The sequence below is a fragment of the Balaenoptera ricei genome, chromosome 5, assembly GCF_028023285.1.
Source record: "Balaenoptera ricei isolate mBalRic1 chromosome 5, mBalRic1.hap2, whole genome shotgun sequence".
In the NCBI taxonomy this organism is placed as follows: domain Eukaryota; kingdom Metazoa; phylum Chordata; class Mammalia; order Artiodactyla; family Balaenopteridae; genus Balaenoptera; species Balaenoptera ricei.
In genome coordinates, this window is record NC_082643.1 from 35,924,748 (window position 1) to 35,946,953 (window position 22,206).

General features: G+C 42.4%; 1 protein-coding gene across 3 annotated transcripts in view; it reads right to left on the reverse strand.

Moving 5' to 3' along the window:
• Positions 1-22,206, reverse strand: part of TMEM154 (transmembrane protein 154) — a 43,859-nt gene that overhangs the window by 16,462 nt on the left and 5,191 nt on the right. For all 3 annotated transcript variants that reach the window (XM_059923951.1, XM_059923948.1, XM_059923950.1), the window contains exons 2-3: positions 4,671-4,928; positions 4,542-4,580 (exon numbers count right to left, since the gene is read on the reverse strand). In XM_059923951.1, coding sequence (XP_059779934.1) covers positions 4,542-4,580; positions 4,671-4,928 — 297 coding nt within the window. The remainder of the gene's footprint in view (positions 1-4,541; positions 4,581-4,670; positions 4,929-22,206) is intronic.

Genomic DNA, 22,206 nt, shown 5'->3' on the forward strand with positions numbered 1-22,206 from the left:
CCTGACTCCTAGAATCATGATTAAGAAATGTCACAAGACGATGATTAATCGCAGCTTCTTTGTTCTTCTTTAAAAACACCCCTAACTCAATGATCAAGTTGGAGTGGATCTGAGGCTTGTCTCCCACCCCCTTGCTTGGCGCCCTGCAATAAATCCTTCCTTTGCTGCAAACTCTGGCTTCCTTTGCTCTTTCAGAGCCTGGCTTCCTGTACCGCAGGCACTCGAGCCCTTTGCCCAGTTACATCAGCTTATACTCTTTCCTCAGAGAGGCCTCCCCTACCTCCTCTGTCTGAAGGAAGGCCCATCTTTCCTACTGCTTCCCAGCTCAGCTCCTCGTGTGCTCCTTCACAGTGTCTGCCACAATTTGTCATTGATCAGTTTCTCTGTTTAACTCTTTTTTGTCTGTCACTCCCACTAGACCATAGCTGCCAAAGGGTGGGGATCATGTCTGCCTTGTTCATGGTGGCGTCCCCCAGCCCTACCCCATCCAGCTTGCACGGTACCTGACAAACACCCCGTAAATATTTATTGAATAAATGAATAGGTCTTAATCTGGATTGTCCAGCCCTGGGGTTAAATTCGTGCCCAATGTTTTGGATTTAGCATTCTCATAATAGTGAAACTTCCAACAAGCCTGCTTTTTGTTGCTGTTAGTTGAGGTGAGTCAGGTAACAGTTTGCAAAATGGCTCGAATGCTGACCAGACTCCAGATGAACACGGGCAAGAATTAGGGCCCAGTGCTCAAACTCTGTTTTGTTTGGCAGGGGAACCAATGCACCCAGAGAAACGAGGCAATGATGGCCAGAGAGTGGATAGCACAGCCCCACTGCACCTTTTATGATGTGAAAACCACTGAGAAGCAAACCACTTTGTAGAGGTCCACCGAATAGTCAAATGGTCTCGATCCTTAGCCATCAGAGGCCTCCTTTGTCTGGCAGGCAGAGGTGCAGGTCCTCAGCGAGGGGACACAACCAGCAGGCACCTGGAACTGAGCTCCTGGCAGCCGGGAGCTGCTGTAATTTCCTGTGGGTTGGCAAGCTTTAATGGCACCGCTAACCCAGGAAAGTTGGGCCTCAGATGTCAGTTTCATGCCATCACTGCTTCCCTTCGAGGGGCTGTAGGTTGTGCCCTCCTGCCTCTCGGTAGGAATCTGAAGCTTCCCGCAGGTGCCTAACTCCTCAGACACTTAAATTGGGGAAAGGGGAGTACGCTCATCTTATTTTATATCCACGCATTTTTCATCTAAAATGTACAGGCTATTTCCTTAAGGGATTTTACTAGAAATAAAGCCCCTATACAGCTGAACCTCCCTTACAGGTGACCCATAAAAATGCCCCTTTTTTGTCCCTCCCGCCTCCCCCTCCCTCTTTCCCTGCTTAATAACCCCTCACAGCCCCACTGTCGAGGGGGGGGATTTATCTTTCTAATCTGGGTGCCCGCAGGCTTCGCGGTGAGCCAAAGCTAGCCCTGCATGCGGATGATAGAAAAGTTTAAAAACCCATTACAAAAGTGCATTACAAACGTGAAGCTCCTGTAATCAGTATTCAAAGAGAGCAAAAAGCCTCCTGTGGCCTCGTCTCCCCTGCTCCACGGCCATTACCCCTGCCCCAGTCGCCATGGCAACGGGAAAACATCTGGGAGAGCGCCCCGGAGCCGAGCATTAAACTGGGAGGGAGACCAATTACCCGTCCTCAGCGATCAGACCCTGCCCGCTCCACTCCACCTGGCTTCTGTCTCTTTATTAATAGCCACCTACTCCTTCTGCACCGGGAGGCAGACGCAGGTCTCACACAACCCCCGACCCGCACTTGATTCCACTTTCCCTCCCACAGCCCTGCCACTTCCTGTCGGCCTCCCCACTCCCTCCGCCTCCTTCAGTTCCCCCCTGACACCCACTTAGCCCCACGAAGCCCTCCTGCGGGCTAGACTCCCGGGTGCACTTGACTGTAGGATTGCAGGGTAGGGGTGGGGATGGGGGGCCCAGCAGGACACCGGCTTGCTTATCTGGTTTCTGTGCTGAACAGTGAGCAAGAGAGTGTCTTTATGGAGATTGAGCCCAGCCAGGTGTCCTGTAGTTAAAGCCTGTTTAAAGGGATGCTTTACTGCCAGCTGTTTCCCCTGCAGCTCTTTCCCAGAGATGCAGCACATCAGGACACCTAATAAATGTTAAATAATAACAACTGCAAATCTAATGCCTGCAAGTCTAGGGAGAAGGACAATAGCACATTAAGTCACTACACAGCCTTCCCTTTCCTGGACAAGGAACGGACAGGCCCAAAGAAAAAAGGTAATTTCCAAACAGGTGAAGTGTTCTTTCTACAAATATTGGCCAAGTGCTCCCCAGTTGTCAAATTTAAAGACATTTCTTGGTGTGGAAGAATACAGCAGGCTCTATTCACCTGAGGACAGAAACAATGTGTCTATTCCTAACCGGAGACATCACCCATGCCCTCCCACAAAACATTCCTTTGGGAACTTTCCAAGCAAAATGCTGGTCTGACCCAGTATGACAGTTTTATTTTTCCTGGAAAAATAAATTAAAAATATATTTAGATCAAATTCCATTAATTTAAATATATTTTCCTTTTACTGACTTGCATTGTAATGCTAAATATGAATGGGGGGACTTCAGTGGGCAGTGGTTGTGAACCTTTTATCTGTCAGTCTGACAGAATATGTTGGGTACTGTTTTTTCTAAGTGCTTTAAATAGATGAATCCACTTAATTCATGCAACAACTCTATGAGGTAGGTGCTGAGTTTGCCCATTTGACAGATGAGAAAACTGAAGCAGAGGTCATAGAGCTAGGAAAGGCAAAAGCCAACTAGGCAGAGTATTCCAAAGTCTGTCCTCGCCACACTATTCAACAAGATAAATAAGACAAGTTCTTAGTTCTCTTGGACCTTAAAGAGAACATAACCTAGTAAGAAAGAGAGACCAAAAAAAGGCAAGTCACCAACTTATGCCAGTGTAAATACTGTGCACAATAAGTGTGAACAGTCAAGAGGTGGTGATTAATTTTGCCTGGGGTGTGATTACTCAACTCTTCATAAAAACTTTAGAACTGGGCATTGAAGAAGGGGGTGGCAGTTTGCCAAGCAACTAAGAAGGAAATTCCAGACAGAAGACATAGCATCAATCAGGCATGGAGGCATCAGGAAAGGGAACAGCAAATACTGCCTGGACGGTGTCTGAGGTCAGTTCTCACTTGTGAATGGCTTTTGAATTTTGAGATTCTCCAAATAAAGTTCAGTGAAAAGTCCCTTTCTGGATTTAGAGCTTCAGAGCATGACCATTTGACTAGTCAGCCCCGACCTCCCCCTGACCCCATGACTCCATTAGGTAAGATCAGCTATAGGCTAGGGTTTGGGCAGGAAATTCTTACTTTCCCTACTTAAAAAAAAAATGGGTCCAGGCAGCTCTGTTTGCTTTTTCTCTTTCTCTAGCTTACAAAGGAGCTCCCACGTGATGACTGGTATTAGGTCACCCTGAAATTGCAAGCAGTGGAGAAACATGTGTATTTTCTACTTTCTTGGAATCTACTACCCTGCCATGAAAGGTAATGCTTGCTCTTCAGTTCTTCCTTCCCAGCTCGCATTTGCCCTACCTGCTGGCGTAATGGAAAATGACCATTTACAGCTCCAGGAGAGCTTAAAGCCTCTCCTGGTACAAGGATGGTGAGGGGGCCCGCAGGCCAAGGGCATGATCTCAAAGCCAGAGGTGCCCTGTTAGTCGATGTGAAGGACACAGAGTGAGTTTTGTAGGTACATATAAATACGTATCTTATCACCCTTGAGTGATTTTTGGAATGCCTAAAGGCTTCAACTTGAAAATCTAATTGGAGTCACTTTTACCAGCACAAGCCAGAAGAAACCAAGTCTGCTTTGGACTCAGAACTATTCTGACACCTAGTATTTGATAGTCCTGGCATTGGAAGTGAATCCTCTCAAGAGTGTATCTCTGACCCCGGGAATGTTCTATCAGATTAGTTTTCCACTGATGATAGTCATCTTTAGCCAATCAGGAATTTCATTCTAAAAGTTAGCATAGCTTTAATAGAATAGGAACCATGCTTCACCCAGGGCTTTTCAAGATTAAATGGGGATGGGGCATGGGGGAGAAAACAGTATCTGTGACAAAGCACAGATGGAAGAATCCTCTTCTTGTGGCGAAGAGCCCAAGGACTCCAGCCTTCCCACCCTGCCCCCAGTCTGACCCACAGCTTCACCAGCCTAACCGTTTCCTCCAATGGTTGGGAAATGTTACGTTGACCTATTGGCCAAAATTACACAGGGCCCTCATCTAGATTAGATACAGAGATGGCAGCTGTGTATTTTAATTTTCAATTTAGGCTGAAAGCATTCTCTCTTCTTTTTTTTTTTTTTTAAATAGGAAGGAATATGGCATTTCTAAACTCTGGAAAACTTCATTGAAACAAGTCATTCATCACGTATTATTTTATGTAGTTGCTTCACTTAAAAACCTCTCTGTTTCTTTTCCCATACCATCCCAGCTCCAGGCAGGTGTTAGGATAATACTTACGTGTCTGTAAAGCACTCTGCGATCCTTGGCTAGAGGGCTCTGTGTGGAAGCAAAAAGTATTGTGTTTTATCAGTTATTCATTAACATATGAAGCAGTTGTCTGGAAATGGGAACAGGCAAAATATTTACCTTGTTTATTCCTTTTTCTTTTATGGTATATTACAAAGAGTATCACGGATAAAAGTAGGACGGCCAATACAATCAACGGGATCAACACCATTAATATAAACTTTAATTGGCCTGCATCTTCATCAATAACGGTAGAAGTCATACTGGCAGTGAATATTTCTGTGGTCACCGCAGCAGATGTGCTTGGAGTCATAGCCTCTTCCTCCAGGTTTCGCATGTCTCCGGACATTTCTGCTGACAGTTCTGTTTCCTCCATTTCTGTGGGAACACACACAAAATTGAGACTGTCATGGAGACAAAGTTAGTATGGTATGTTTTCAATGATTTGAAATTTATCCTACATGCATCCAGTGATAAACTTGATCCACTGGCTTTGGTCTTCCAGTTCAGTGTGACACAGAATATTATTGATTGAACATAAATGGAGCTCAACCTGGGAGTATATTGAACATGGATCAGAGCCCAGAGATAAACCTCCCACAAAGGCAGGCAGTTTAGACGCACTTAAGCCAAGGGCGTTGAGAAGCTTTATTGTGTCAAGGGCGATATTCCAGGTTATCCTATAGGGTATTTTAATAACATTTCTGAATAAATCTAAATTCCCTTTTACTGAGAGTTAAGCACTTGCCACGTAACACTTTTAGGTAAAAGGATTGCACTATGTCCTAATTTTTTTTTTTTTTTATAAAAGTTAACCTGCCAATGGAAAAGAATTCTTTGAAATCAGGGTGACTGATCAGATGTCAGTGTCAGGCCTCAGTTCTGCAGAGAACTAAGTCGCCTCTGAAATGATCCTACAGAAATCCTCCTGGACTCTAAATAAAAATATAATGTGTATCTCATTTGTAAAGTGAAATTCTCAAGGGGAAGTTCCCTTAGAAACTAAGGCAACTGCACCAATATTTAAATTTATTGAATAACATGCATCTTTAGAACTTTCCCTATTAATAAGCTATACGCAGGTTTATTCTGTTGGGACTTCAGACTGTGTTGGAAAACATCCGTGGCTCATCACAGTATAGGAAAAGACTAGTAGCTAGATGATTATTTGAAAAATCTTTCCTCACCTGGCTCTGTAGTGACCGTGGTCAGGAGAGCCCAGGTTTTCTTCCCATCGTGGTACAGTGTTGCCTATCATTCAGGTGGGGTCCAATGAGAAAACGAGCATATGAGCTGAGGCTACAGACAACTTATCCAATGGAATAATTTATGTGAAAGTTCTTTCTAAGGTGAAAGCTACTCTGCAAAGGAAGATGTCCACTTCCTGAAGCCATGTTCAGGCACGTTAGGCCACCACCCAGAGGGTGACCGACTGGGTACGGCAGGGTCAATTCAGTCCTTAGCTCTCCACATGACTGCATGACAATGATTTATAAAAGTATTCCTTTGATCACAGTCTAACTTTTCAGTTACATAAACACTTCAATTTCTCCAAAGACCAGGGGATCCACTTGGTAATCACATCTGTCAATGCCACCCCAAACCCTCAGAATCAATTACAAACTGCAGAGTCTAAGTAACTGGTGTTCTTCTCGTGTATATACTGAAAGCAGGATTTAAAAATATCTACCACTAGGGGCTTCCCTGGTGGCGCAGTGGTTAGGAATCTGCCTGCCAATGCAGGGGACATGGGTTCGAGCCCTGGTCTGGGAAGATCCTACATGCCGCGGAGCAACTAAGCCCATGCACCACAACTACTGAGCCTGCGCGTCTGGAGCCTGTGCTCCGCAACAAGAGAGGCCATGATAGTGAGAGGCCCGCGCACCGCGATGAAGAATGGCCCCCGCTTGCTGCAACTAGAGAAAGCCCTCGCACAGAAACGAAGACCCGACACAGCCAAAGATAAATAAATAAATTAATTAATTTTAAAAAAATGTATTAAAAAAAAACTACCACTTATTGACCTCTGCCTTCAGGGTTAAGTGACTTTGCCCTATATTTATGTCTTTGAAATAAGGTAAGTCAATAACGTATTCACATACTTGTTAAAAACTTTGATATATCATGTATCACCCTGGACCAGGAAAAGATATTTGTCCACCAGGACAATCTCCTCCTTAAAATCACCCTGCTTGCAGAACTACTGAGACCAAACAGCATTCTTCACTGGTAACCCAGGCCAGCAAAGACTGGATACATTTGGGGGGGACGGGTGGGCAGTGGGAGCAGTGGCACACACACAAATGCAGTTGGTGACAATGGCCCTGTTCCTTGAAGTCAGTGCTGATGGACCTTCCTCCAATAACCAGACCTCCTTTTTATTTCTTCTGTTTATTTACTTCTGCTACTGCTATAGCTGCTGCTATGATTTCAAGTTACCTTTTCAGATAATTTACTAAGAGCCAAGCCCTGTGCTCTGCCTTGTACCCAGATTATCTCATTTTGTCCCCACCATTTTTTCAGATAGAAACTGGGCAGGGAGCTTATACAACTAGCACACAACCACAAAGCTATCACAGGGGAGTGAAGATTTAAACCCAGGAGGGATGATTGCAGAACCTGAGCTTGGAACCTCACACAATATTTTCCTTCCCATCAGGCAGGAATGGAATGATTACAAATCATGAACTGGTAACCAAGAGAGGGAAACTTGTGTTCTTGCCCCTCAGCCTACAGGAAGGTGGATTTCTGGCACAAAGGCAATGAGGGGCTCTCATTGGACTCTTGCTAAGCTCCTCAGCCCAGGCAGCTGTGAGCAGAGCTGCCCAGAACAACAGGATCTTTCCAGCCTCTCCACGGAAGACGAACAATTTCCCAGTAGAACACTCAGAGCTCTGAGTCACACTTGACCTGTTGCCCCAGAAGAGGAGAAAATGGGAAAGGAAATAAGCTAGCAAGAATAATGAGGGTGTTTGGACAATCAGGCATGAAAGAGAAATGGAGAGAAGCACACAGATGGTCCTGGGTTGGGCACATTTATTTCTCAGTACAAGGGACAATGCTGGTCACAGGTGGCGCTTAGTGGCATTTTGGAGTGAAAAGGACTGGAAATTTTCTCCACAATATCCCTCTTACACACACCCTAACATATGTTTTCCATGTTAACCATCATTTACTCTCTCTGATTCTCTAGTGACTATTTAAATAAATGAGAGTCAAGGGTTCTCTGTGTGTGTTTTATTTTTCTTTATTCTGCAAGCCTTCATCTCCAGACACTCCTGTGACATCCTTCCTCACATCCCTCCCTTCCCAAACAAGACCATAATAGCTCCAAATAACAAATAACAGTCATTTATCAGATGCTGATAGTATATGCTAGGTACTAGGATAAACATGCACCATCTAACTATCTTCACAACAAGTTCATTGTTCACAATACAAATAAAGAAACAGTCTCAAATGTCTCGCCCTGTGGTACAACCCCGATATTTACTCTGTCAGCTCTACTGATACACAGAGTTCTTTTTAAATTTTATTGAAGTACAGTTGATTTGCAATGTTGTTTATTTCTGCTGTACAGCGAAGTGACTCAGATATATATATATATATACACACACACATATAATATATATATATTCTTTTCATATTCTTTTCCATTATGGTTTATCACAGGATATTCAGTATAGTTCCTTGTGCTATACAGTGACCTGGGAAGAGCCTCTCTTGCCTCCAACCCTCCCTTTCCTTTTGTTGTTTATCCATCCTATATATAATAGTTTGCATCTGCTAATCCCAAGATCCCAATACTTCCCTCCCCCACTCTCCTCCCCCTTGGCAACCACAAGTCTGTTCTCCATGTCTGTGAGTCTGTTTCTGTTTTGTAGATAAGTCCATTTGTGCCGTATTTTAGATTCCATATATAAGTGATATCATGTGATATTTGTCTTTTTCTGACTTATTTCGCTTAATATGATCATCTCTACATCCATCTATGTTGCTGCAAATGGCATTTCATTCTTGTTTATGGCTGAGTAGTATTCCATTGTATATATATGCCACATCGTCTTTATCTATTCATCTGTTGATGGACATTGAGGTTGCTTCCATATCTTGGCTATTGTGAATAGTGCTGCTGTGAACATATGAGTGCATGTGATATGTAGGGTTTTGAAGCTGTGTTCCCTTGAGCATAGGTGCCAGTGACGGTGAGGGTTCTAGTCACTTAGTGGTTATGGAAATTTGGGCTCAATGTTCTAACCTGTACAACTAAGGAATGAGACCCAAGATCCCATCTATTTCCACATCTCTATGTTGGTTCTAAAGCATTTATCTTGTTTTTAATTAGACTTTTTGAACAGGCACTACACACATGGCACTAAGCTCAGAGAGGACATTTCACTACACCCTTTCCCCAGCCACTCAGTTTTCCTCCCCAGAGGTAACCACTGTTTCTGTCAGAAAACTCTCTGCATGTACAAGTGTAAGTATCATTTCCTGTTTCCTTTTTGAACACAAATGGTAGCAAAATTTATATACTGTGCTGCCCCTTGCTTTTTTCACTTAAAATTAGATCTTGAAGATCATTCCTTGTCTGTATACAGAGAGCTGCCTTTTCCTTCCATTATTTGTATATATCACAACCTATTCCTATTGATGGGGACTTAGGTTATTTCTTTTGTATTCGTATTTGTAGGTTATTTGTTTTGTGTTTCCCATGATGCTGCCACAATCGCCCCTGCACACCTGTCAGCTTGCACATCTGCAGTGTATCTCCAGACTGGGGAGAGGAGGTTGGGTGCAGCACCAAACTGCTTTTGGGGGGTCTGCCCTCACAACTGCTCCAAGACAACTCCAGCCAGTCCCTGTGCAATGAGAATCGGCAGAAACTAAGTTGGAGAAGGGCTGGGTACGCAGGGGGTCTGTGATGGAAAAGTTGAAAATGTTGGGGATCAGCCCAAGAGTTTGTGCGAAGAGCATCAAATGTCATCAAAGGGGGAGCCGGAAAACCAGGGCAGGCCAAGCATCTCTAACCAGGAGTGAGTCGCCAGGGGGACGGGAATTCCAGCTGTGAAAATGCTGTGTGTTCCACAAAGGCCCACGCTCATTCCTGGTGTTGGTAGTTTGCTATTTCCTCCGTCCTCTGCCCACTCTGTTTCCCCATCTCTAGACTGATCTATTCTCTGTTGCCCAGGAGACTAATCTGTCCGGTATAACTTCTTCATTTTGTCTTCTTATCTAAATGTGGACATATTTCATGGAAAAAGGGGTGCAGCCAGGGGTTAGGGGGTGGTAAAACTGAAGAGGCTGCAGAAATAGAGAGAGGACCAAGTGTGAGAGTGGAGAGACGGGCAGCAGCCAGCGAAGTGCACAAGAGAAGAAGCAGAAGAAAGAAGGAGGACCATCGTTGAAAGCAGAAGGGCTGTGTGAAGGGCAGCGGGCGTGGTTTTGAACCCTGCCTGCACTGGTGTAGGGGCTTGAGGGCGAGTCTGCCGGGACCCCTCTTCCCTCCAGGGGCCTTAGTCACGCTCTCTCCAGTGACCCCAGTGCAAACCTCCCGGGATTCTCCCTTTCACGCTCTCTCTCTCTGCTCAGAAAATGGAGCATTAATAGGAGATAATGGGAGTGGTCATGTGAGCGATGAAGTTAAGCTGCAACACTTCCCTTTACTTTTGATCCTAAAATCCTAAAATGGCCAGATAATTAACTGCACAGTGTAGAGAGTCACTTAGAAACGACTATTGACAATATCCATACAAACACAGCTGGGATGCGTATTTCACACATCTGGCGGGGACCCTGGGAGGGATCCTCATAAGTGGGAAAAGAGGGAAAATGCTTGAGGTGAGCCTGGCAGCTCAGCAACCGGGTGGGCACCTCGCCCCTTTGTCACCGCTCCGAGCATCGTCCCCCAGTGGAAGTGACTCTGTTTCTCGGTGAAGCAAACTAGCTGACTTCTCTTTTTGAAAATGGAACAAATGTGCGACCAAGCTCTAGTTCTTAAAGTTAAAATAAAAGTCTTATATAGCAACTGCAAGGTTGCCACACTGATATTACAGTGTAAAATAAAACAATGAGGAGAGAATGTTATTAAACTCAGAATATCGGGAAGCATGTTGGACCTCAATCAGATGCTCCATTCTTTCACTTGTTATGTCGACTCCACACACAGATTGTTGAAACCATCTTATAATTCAGGTAGTGAAACGAAGAAAACACGGCAGGCGTCAGGTATTCAAATGCTGTCCTGCTCGGTGGAGAAACTGGATTTAATATGGATTTCAGGATGTTCAAGAAACCAAACCCAAGAAGCCTGCCCACTTTCCATTCCCCCGTACCTCTGTCTACAGCAAAGAGTCAGATTCATGTTAGAAGGAAGAGATCAAACCAAACCAAGAAGTCCTCCTGTGCTTCTCAGCCTTGGCCGTACATTAGAGTCACCCAGGGCCCTTTCAACCCTCCCAATGCCCAGGGCACACACCCAAACCATTACATCTGAATACCTGGGGTGAACCCAGGCCTCAGTATCTTTTACAGAGTTCAGTGTGCAGCCAAGGTTGAGAACCAGGGCTCCAGACCCTGCCCACTCCTGGCCCTCCCCTGTCTACCCCTCTTTCTCTCTGTTCCTTCTTGGTGAACTGGAGGAGAATCAGGCCAGGGATTTGGATCCCAGCTCCCAGCAGCTGCCCACTCTATCACAAGAACACAATCGTTTAAAAATCATCACTGAAGCCTTGAACCCCTGAGAGTCTCTGGCCGGGATATATTGAGAGAGGGCTGTGACAGTCGTGCCTTATTATTCGAATAAGTTTGAATAAGAGACTTATTAATAAGAGAGATTGTGCTGGAACTTAAAAACCACATCTCCAGCAAAGGTCACTGCTGGCAGAATGGCTTAGAGGTCTGAACCAGCAGTCCACCCGCATTAGTGTGTTCCAGAATCATCGGGAGGGCTCCTCCCACACACATGGCTGGGCGCCACCCCCAGAGCTTCTGATTTAGCAGGTCTAGGATGAGGCCAAGAACTTTCACTTCTAACAAAATGCTGATGCTGCTGGTCTGGGGGCTATACCTGGAGAACCATGGGTTTGAGAGGCCCAAACAATCTCATGGAGTTGTGTTTAATTATCAGTCATACCTATTGTTGCTCATGGCACTTACTGTGCACCAGCATCATCTGGTTTTTTAAGCTCCACCCAAATCAGTTACTTGAGGACATCCGAGGTTGTGGCCCTGAGCAACAGGATGTTTTTAAAGCTCCCTAGATGAGTCCATTAAGTATTTATGCTGGGTTGAAAGTTACTGAGTTAAATCATAATTCAATCGACTTTAATTTGCTGTTATTCATGAAGATAGTCCTATTAGCTTTAAAGATGACTGGAGAATCCTACACAGACAGAAGCCTTTGGGAGCAAAATTAATAAGGTGTATTTTGGCATTGAAATTGGAAGTAAAGAGTAAAACTGTCACTATTTGCAGATCACATGATACTTTATGTAGAAAACCCTAAAGTCTCCACCCCCAGACTATTAGAACTAATAAATGAATTCAGCAAAGTTGCAGGATACAAGATTAATATACAGAAATCTGTTACATTTCTATACATTAATAATGAACTATCAGAAAGAGAAAGGTTTTAAAAATGCTGTTTAAAATTGCATCAGAAAGAAGAAAATACCTCAGAATAAACTTAACCAAGGAGGTGAAAGACCCATACTCTGAAAACTATAAAACATTGATGAAGGAAATTGAAGATGATACAAAGAAATGGAAAGATATCCCATCCTCTTGGATTGGAAGAATTAATACTGCCTAAAGCAATCTACAGGTTTAATGCAATCCCTCTCAAAATACCTGTGACATTTTTCACAGAACTAGAACAACTAATCCTACAATTCATATGGAACCAGAAAAGACCCAGAATTGCCAAAGCAATCCTGAAGAAAAAGAACAAAGCTGGAAGCATAACCCTCCCAGACTTCAGACTATACTACAAAGCCAGAATAATAGAAACATAGTATTGGCACAAAAAGAGACACATAGATCAGTGGAAGAGAATAGAGAGCCTAGAAATAAACCCAAGCACCTATGGTCAATTAATCTATGAGGAGGCAAGAATATACAATGGAGAAAAGACAGTCTCTTCAATAAGTGGTGCTGGGAAAACTGGACAGCTACATGTAAAAGAATGAAATTAAAACATTCCCTCACATCATATACAAAAATAAGGTCAAAATGGTTTAAAGACCTAAATGTAAGACCTGAAACCATAAAAGTCCTAGGAGAGAACATAGGCAGAATACTGGTTGACATAAATTATAGCAATATATTTTTAGATCTGTCTCCTAATACAAAAGAAATAAAAGCAAAAATAAACAAATGGGACCTAATTACAAAAAGCTTTTGCATAGCAAAGGAAACCACCTACAAAACGAAAGCACAACCTATGGAATGGGAGAAAGTATTTGCAAATGATATGGATGACAAGTGGTTAATATCCAAAATACATAAACAGCTCATACAACTCAATATCAAAAAACAAATAACCCAGTCCAAAAATGGGCAGAGGACCTGAACAGACATTTTTCCAAAGAAGACATAGACATGGCCAACAGGCACATGAAAAGATGCTCAATATCACTAATTATTAGAGAAATGCAAATCAAAATCACAATGAGATATCACCTCACACCTGTCAGATGGCCATCATCAAAAAGTCTACAAATAACAAATGTTGAAGAGGGTGTAGAGAAAAGGGAACCCTCCTACACTATTGGTGAGAATGTAAATTGGTACAGCCACTGTGGAAAACAGTCTGGAGGTTTCTCAAAAAACTAAAAATAGAACTACCACATGATCCAGCAATTCCACTCCTGGGTATGTATCCAGAAAAAATGAAAATCCTAATTCAAAAAGATACATGTACCCCAATCTTCACAGCAGCACTATTTACAATAGCCAAGATAGGGAAGCAACCCAAGTGTCCATCAACAGATGAATGGATAAAGAAGATGTGGTATATATTGGGGGGGCCAAAAGGTTCATTCAGATTTTTCCTCAACATGGCTCTAGTAGCACTTGGATGTCTTTAACTTCATTCGCAACAATTTTGTTAGATTGTATAGTGACAGCTGTCATATCAGCGTGCATTTAAAAAAAGACTTATCAAAATTGGTGAATTTTTGTGTAGCCATTTTAATATTGAAGATGGAAGAAAAAAGCAACATTTTCGGCATATTATGCTTTATTATTTCAAGAAAGGTAAAAATGTAACTGAAACACACAAAAAGATTTGTGCGGTGTATGCAGAAAGTGCTGTGACTGATCGAACGTGTCATAAGTGGTTTGCAAAGTTTCATGCTAGAGATTTGTTGCTGGACAATGCTCCACAGTTGGGTAGACCAGTTGAAGTTGATAGTGATCAAATCAAAACAATGATTAACAACAATCAACGTTATACCACGCAGGAGATAGCTGATATACTCAAAATATCCAAATCAAGCATTGAAAATCATTTGCACCAGCTTGGTTATGTGAATTCCTTTGATGTTTGGGTTCCACATAAGTTAAGCGAAGAAAACCTTCTTGACCATATTTCCGCATGTGATTCTCTACTGAAAAGTAATGAAAACGTTCTGTTTTTAAAACAAGTTGTGCTGGGCGATGAAAAGTGGATACTGAACAATAACGTGGAACGGAAGAGATTGTGGGGCAAGCGAAATGAACCACCACCAACCACACCAAAGGCCGATCTTCATCCAAAGAAGGTGATGTTGTGTGTATGGTAGGACTGGAAGGGAGTCCTCTATTATGAACTCCTTCTGGAAAACCAAATGATTAATTCCAGTAATGCTACTCCCAATTAGACCAACTGAAAGCAGCACTCGATGAAAAGCGTCCAGAATTAGTCAACAGAAAACACAAAATCTTCCATCAGGATAATGCAAGACCGCATGTTTGTTTGATGACCAGGTGAAAACTGTTACAGCTTGGCTGGGAAGTTCTGATTCATCCACCATATTCATCAGACATCGCACCTTCAGATTTCCATTTATTTCAGTCTTTACAAAATTCTTTGAATGGAAAAAATTTCAATTCCCTGGAAGACTGTAAAAGGCACCAGGAACAGTTCTTTGCTCAAAAAGATAAAAAGTTTTGGGAAGATGGAATTATGAAGTTGCCTGGAAAATGGCAGAATGTAGTGGAACAAAAGGGTGAATACATTGTTCAATAAAGTTCTTGGTGAAAATGAAAAATGTGTCTTTTGTTTTTACTTAAAAAACTGAAGGCAGTTTTTGGCCCACCCAATATATATAATGGAATACTACTCAGCCATAAAAAAAGAATGAAATTCTGCCATTTGCAGCAACATGGAATCACCTAGACAATATTATGCTTAGTGAAATAAGTCAGACAGAGAAAGACAAATACTGTATGAGATCACTTATATGTGGAATCTAAAAAATAATACAAATGAATCTACATGCAAAACAGAAACAGACTCACAGATACAGAAAACAAACTAGTGGTTACCAGTGAGGAGAAGGAAGGGGGGAGGGGCAAATTAGGGATATGGGATTAAGAGATGAAAACCACTATGTATAAAATAGATAAGCAGCAAAGATATAGTGTACAACACGGGGAATTATAGCCATTATCTTGTAATAACTTGTAATGGAGTATAATCTATAAAAATACTGAATCATTATGCTGTACACCTGAAACTAATATAATAATGTAAATCAAGTATACTTTAACAACAACAACAACAAAAATAGGTGCATGTACCTGTCAAGTAGTCTATCTCTTCAACTCTGACATCTTTTTTAAAAAATCAGTTGTTCAGTATCTGTGACACCTGACTGTGATGTGGCCAGGGGTAAGCCGGGAATACAACAGGAACGCATGACGTTACCCGACCCCCCCAGGCCCCAGCTGGGCTGCAGGAGGATGATTGTGCTGATGCAGGGGGCACTAACGCCGAGGGGATGGACCACCTCCTCGGCGCTGGGGTGCTGGCGTGGACCAGACGGTGCCACTGGGACACCATCCTGCGTAAGGCACAGGGGGAGCTCTGAAGGGTTCTGCCCTTTCTCTAGTTTACTTGGTTTTGAAACAGTACTATGAGCTGTTAATTACCTGACATGATTTCCTCCCTGTACCTATTTGCTTATTGCCGGTGTCCTCCTTTGCTCTGCTCTGTATCTATCTCCAGCCCCGGGAACCGTGTCTGCTGTACGGTTGCTCTTCACTGGACAGCTATTTAGGAAAAAGGCCAGATGAGCTGGAGGTAAAGTGCTAGACAGGCCTCTCACCTTTCTATCAAGAGACCGATATCTTCCTCCCTCAAGCAACCGAACCCCCTTCCAGGAACACACACCGTGTGTTCTTAGTCACGTAGAGAAAAGGGATATACGGTGGTTTTCTCAAAAACTTATCTGAATTTTAAAGAAAACACTGGGAAATGAGAGGAATTGTTTAGTGAAAAGATAAGCATCTCTAATGATGAAATTTCACGTTTCTAGCTTTTTGGGTTTTCTTTTTGTTTGCTGGTTTTGGTTTCGGTTTTGGAATCAGGTGTGTCACAGGGCTCCCCACGTGTATAGCCCAGGCACCTGAACTCTCTCTGGGGAGCAGGACTAGCCGGGGTGGAGGGACTGCTGTTTCCTCTGTAAGCTCTGGTGTACTATGCAGCTGACCTTTTTTATTTAGTGAATATGTTCACTTAGTACGTTCTCTCTGACATTATACTTGAAGACGAATAAATAGTTGGGGGAACAGGCTCAGTGCAAAATCAGTGAAGGTTAGTGGCAGATGGTAAGCACCGAAGGGCAGTTTAGGTAAAGTGGTGCCTGTGTTTCGTATACCCTTTCTCTTCAGCCATCAGATGACAAAAGGTGACAATGCCTTATGTAGAAAGATCATTAAGAAATGTCTCTTTTGCTTATTTTGAGCAGGGTCATCTGATAAAAGGCTTTCATACAATAGTCTGCTCTGGAAAGCACCTGTGAAGCACCGTTGTGTTTTAGCCCATTGCCTTGAGAAGCACCCTGCAATTGCAATTTACTATCAGATTACAACATGCCTATCATATGATATCACTCATATGTGGAATCTGATTTTTAAAAATGATACAAATGAACTTATTTACAAAACAGAAACAGACTTACAGATACTGAAAACAAACTTATGGTTACCAAAGGGGAAACGTGGTGGGGAGGGAGAAATCAGGAGCTTGGGATTAACATACACATACTACTATATATGAAGTAGATAACCAACAAGGACCTACTGTATAGCACAGGGAACTCTACTCAGTACTCTGTGATAACATATATGGGAAAAGAATCTTAAAAAGACTGGATATATGTTTATGTATAACTGAATCACTTTGCTGTACACCTGAACTTGACACAACATTTTAAATCAACTATACTCCAATAACATTAAAAAAAAAAGAAAAGGAAGGAAAACATGTCCCACCATGGAGGCCCACAATGCTCAGATGCATTTTTCATTTTATACTTTTTATTTGGTGTCTTTTTCAGAGAAAGCTTGCTTGTTTCTAAGCAGACTTGCCCAGACCTTAAGGCTGTCTCTGGTTTGAAGTTACTCACCTGGAGAAGCTGCATTTTTGACCATCTGAGTACCTTTTCAAACACTGGAATCCTATCCTGGCCTGTCAGTACCTGGCAGTTTTAAGAAATGTATATATTTTTATGACACAGAATACACTTTTAACATTTAAAATTTCTTCCTACCATCAGTGGGATGATAGATACAAAAGTACTTTATTTTTCTTAATTTTTATTTTATATTGGAGTATAGTTGATTTACAGTGTTGTGTTAGTTTCAGGTGTAGAGCAAAGTGGTTCAGTTATACATACACATATATCTATTCTTTTTCAGATTCTTTCCCATATAGGTTATTACAGAGTATTGAGTACAGTTCCCTGTGCTATACAGTAGGTCCTTGTTGATTATTTTATATATAGTAGTGTGAAAAATACTTTAAAATGAAAGATTATTAAGTGATAGAAAAGTATTCAGGTTAGCAATGATAATTACTACTTTTATTATATTTCTACCTCTCTTTTGAAGCCAATTTCAAAATTACAATGTAAAAGAGTAACATGAAAACAAATGCTCCTCGACCTCTCCTGCCCTCCCTGGCTGCTGTGTCAGCCTCCCTCTGGGTGGATAAATGAGGGAAACTCTGGTGCAGGTCACGCAGGTCTCTGTGCTGGCCTGGCCTCCTTGCTCAGGTCAGCACAAGCTCAGAGTTACCAGAAGCCACTGCAGGAGAGACAAACCAAAACCTAAGCGGTAGATGTATGCTTGTGATCATCAGAGAAGAGGAAGGCCGGGGAAGGAGATGTGGGCGCCCAGCTCAGTGGCTGATGTGCCTTCACAAGGAGCTGCAGGAGGGAAGGGGGGAGGGTATAACCAAAAGTTCTCCGTGCCAGCCTTTGGGGCAGCAGAGGGCCAGAGTGTGTTTGCTGTTGGAAGTTTTCTTACAGGAGGCTCAAGAAGGAAGCAAGGTCGTGAGGTCTTCCAAGTGGCATCTGAGGGGAGAAAATGGTGGATGGGATTTTCTAGGGTCAGCAAAGCCACTTAGCATGTCTCTAAGTCTGGCCTGGCTTGTGATCCTATTTTACCTCCAAAGAGAATCAATCCTGCCCTTCCATCCAAGATCCTTGCCCATCCATCCAAGTCCTCAGAATTTCAGTATCGCAGCTTGAGCTTCTGATGAGCTATTCTCACTCTCTTTTGTCAACCTCTTTTCTGCGTTTATTAATACAATCCCATGACTTTTTTCCCATTTAGTTTTCTTAAATTAATTAATTAATTAATTAATTTTATTTTTGGCTGTGTTGGGTCTTGGTTGCTGCGCATGGGCTTTCTCTAGTTGCGGTGAGCTGAGCGGGGGCTACTCTCGGTCGCGATGTGTGGGCTTCTCACTGTGGTGGCTTCCCTTGTTGCGGAGCACGGGCTCTAGGCGCGTGGACTTCAGTAGTTGTGGTGCACGGGCTCAGCTGCTCCGTGGCACATGGGATCTTCCTGGACCAGGGATCGAACCCGTGTCCCCTGCATTGGCAGGCGGATTCTTAACCACTGCGCCACCAGGGAAGTCCCTCTCATTTAGTTTTTGATGTGACAAATTACATGAATAGATTCTCTAAAGTTGATCCACTCTTGGATTCCTAGTTTTAGCCTACTTAATCACCAGGGGTTTGTTTGTTTGTTTATTTTTTAGTGATAATTCCTTGTTATTTGAATGACTGATTTAGGACTCAACTTAAATATTCTAATATTTGTTAACTGGCTACATAGCCAAAATGTCTCTGGTCTTAGTGATGCACCAATACAGGGATGGTCTTTGCCTGGCAAAAGGTCATCATAATCATAAATAGAGTTACTAGATAAAATACAGGACACCTGTTAAATTTGAGTATCAGGTAAACAACAAATAATGTTTTAGTATAAATGTATCCCATGCAGTATTTTATGTATACTTACATTAAATTGCATGGGATGTACAATAGTTATACTAAAAAATTTTTGTTTATTGGAAATTTACATTTATCTGAGTGTTTTATATTATTTGCTAAATCCGGCCATCTGAATCATAGACAAATAAATAAGCATAATTTTTAGAAAACAATAAATAGATTTTTAAATTAATAAACAGTGTTGTCAGGGGAAAAAGATGTCAACAAACCCTCCTAACAACTGGTCTCCTGTTTCTGAAAGCCACAATGGGGTGGGGAAATAAGAAATAATAAAGATCGTTTTAATTCATATAAAATATAGAAACATAGAAAAAAATTCAGATTGCAAAAAAAACCCTAGATTTGCTGGTTTTGTTTTAAGGAAGCAAACACAAAACACCACCACCCATCAGATCCTGCTGTGGTGGATAGCTCTCCTTTCCAACCACATCCTCTAATTTCTCAGGAAATGCTTCTATGCTGTCTTTAGCACCAGAGGCAGACTTTTCTATTCTTTTTATGTTACATCACTTTTTTTTCAAGTTTTCAAATCAGCTCTTGCTGGCTTGAAATTTCATGTCTATGAAACTTATATTCCCCTTTTTTTTTTTTCAAAAATACTTCCCCAGGGACTTCCCTGGTGGTTCAGTGGTAAGGACCCTGTGCTTCCATTGCAGGGGACACATGTTCAATCCCTGGTCGGGGAACTAAGATCCAGCATGCCGCGGGCCACGGCCAAATAAATAACTATGTAAAAAAAAAAAAGAAGTACTTCCCCAAAATGTCTGTAACTACCTGGCTTTTCTGCAAATTGTCATGCTGCTCAATGCCTATCTTCTGGGTCTGAACTTCCCTCTATATTCTGAGAGGGAGATGGACAGAAGGCTCTCTTGGAACTACTCATAGGTGCAGCCATGTAGCTTTCTCAACAAGAGAGCGAGATATAGCTGTTTCCTGTTTGGTTTGAGGAGCCAGAACTGAACTATTCACACACAAAATGATTTGGGAGACTTTTAACATTTCAGAACAAAATAAAACTGGATTAATGAAAAATCATATTTATCCAGGTATCACCACAGTTTCATTGCATTATTGAAATGATTATAATTTTGTCACAAACACAAGTAAGTCTTGGGCTATAGAATAAATTTCATGTCATTCATTCCTTTAGTCAGTGAGTTGTGTGCCTGTCATGTACCAGGAACTATTCTAGAGACATAAGGGTGAATGAGACCAGGCCCCAACTTCCCTGGGAAGTGACTGGTAAGTAGGGACAATGGCATACAAATCAATAATTACATTACAGTTTCATAAAAGTCATAATATGTTTGGGCACAGAGCATCATGAGGACATGGGCGGGGAAGGCATTCATTGCATCCGGGGTGGAGGATTCAGGAGAACTTCCCAGAGGAGGTGACCACTGAATTGAATCTCAGGAGTTCGTCAAGCAACGATGGCAAGGAAGGCACCGCAGCTGAAGCACAGCTATGGAACGCTCCGTGGCCCGACAGAGGTTGGCACATTCAAGTACTTATCATAGGATGCATGGTGGGAAGTGTCTAGTAGGAAAGGAACACAGCACAAGCTTACAAGGGGCCTCGTAATGAGGCCGAGGGGGCTGGAATCTATCCGAAGGAAATGAAAAACCACTGAAGGGGTGAAAACAAGAGAAAAATAATCACAGTTTTGTTAGAGAACCATCACTCTGGAGGTTATGTGAAATTGGGTTGGAGAGGAGACTAAAGGCAAAGAGACTAGTTAAGAAGTTAATGAAGTAACCTAGGTGAGAGCTAAGAAGGGCCTAAACCAGTAGGGAGCAGAGAAAGAGTTCCGTTTTGGCCAGGCTGAGCCCAGGGCCCCTGGGACGTCTCCTAGGAGGACAGACGATGAATATGTAGGGCTAGAGCTAGGCAGACATCCCTGATTGGAGTGATTTGGGGAACCATCAGCCTAGGAGGGGGATAGAAATGATGAAAGTGTGTCATGACCCTGAGATGATGTAAGGAGTGAGAAAAGAAAAGATAAATACAAAAGGAACAGGTGGAAGAGAGAGATTCATAACCCCAAACTGGAAAGGAACAATCAGAGTCATAGGAGACCAAGAAGAAAATGGCCTCATAAGACCCAAGGAAGAGGAGGGTTTCAATAATTGATTATGTTAAGTGCTACAGAGAAAAACAGAAGATAAAGACGGTAATGGGTCCTTTGGGTTCGGCTATTAGAAGGCACTGGTGACCCAGACAGAGCAATTTGAGTGCCGTGCTTGACATGGCAGCCAGATCGCAGGGGGTTGAGAAGTGAACGGCGAGTGAAAATGAAGATGTGTTGGCTGTCTTTCAAAGAGACTGGGAGTTATAGAAAGGGAAGAGGGAGGAGAGCTCGCGGGGACTCAGGAGAGCTGGAAAAGAACTCACAGGCTCCCTCACTTTTCATTATGAACGTATACCTACCAAAGGGAATAGAGACGAATGTAACAAATAACAGGGGACCCACCCTAATTATCTTCTATTTCCCCATAATGACTAGAGCAGGGGTTGGCAAACTTTTTCTTAACAGGCCAGAGAGTAACTGTTTTAGATCTTGTGAGCCAAGAGGCAAAATACAGGCTATTATCTGTTTTTATGTAACCATTAAAAATATAAAAACCATTCTTAGCTCAAGTGTTGGAAAAAAGCAGGAAGCTGGCTGAGTTTGGCCCATGATTCTTGGTTTGCTGACCCTGGACCACCATGTTTTTTTCTGAAAGAAACACAACATTGTAAATACAGCTGAAGCCCTCCTTCCCCCAATCTCTTTCAAGTTAACCGCTCTTCTCAATTAGCACGTATCAGTTCCACACTTTCCAAATACGCCCGTGTCCCTAAGCAATAGAAGCAGAATTTGGAGTGTTTTAAAAACTTTAAATAAATGTAATTATTCTGCACGTAATAATCTTCCACTCGTTTTTTGGTCAACATTACATTTGAGACTGATTTATCTTAATACATTTGGCTGTAGTTCATTAAGTTTACCTGCTCTATGATATCTCATTCTGTGACTATACCAAGTTTCATGTATTTTTCTTTTGTTAATAGATATTTAGATTGTTTCTATTTTTCCCATTTTTACAAACAGTGCTACAATCCACAACCTTGGCCATGACTCTTTGCCGTCGTACATTTGTGAG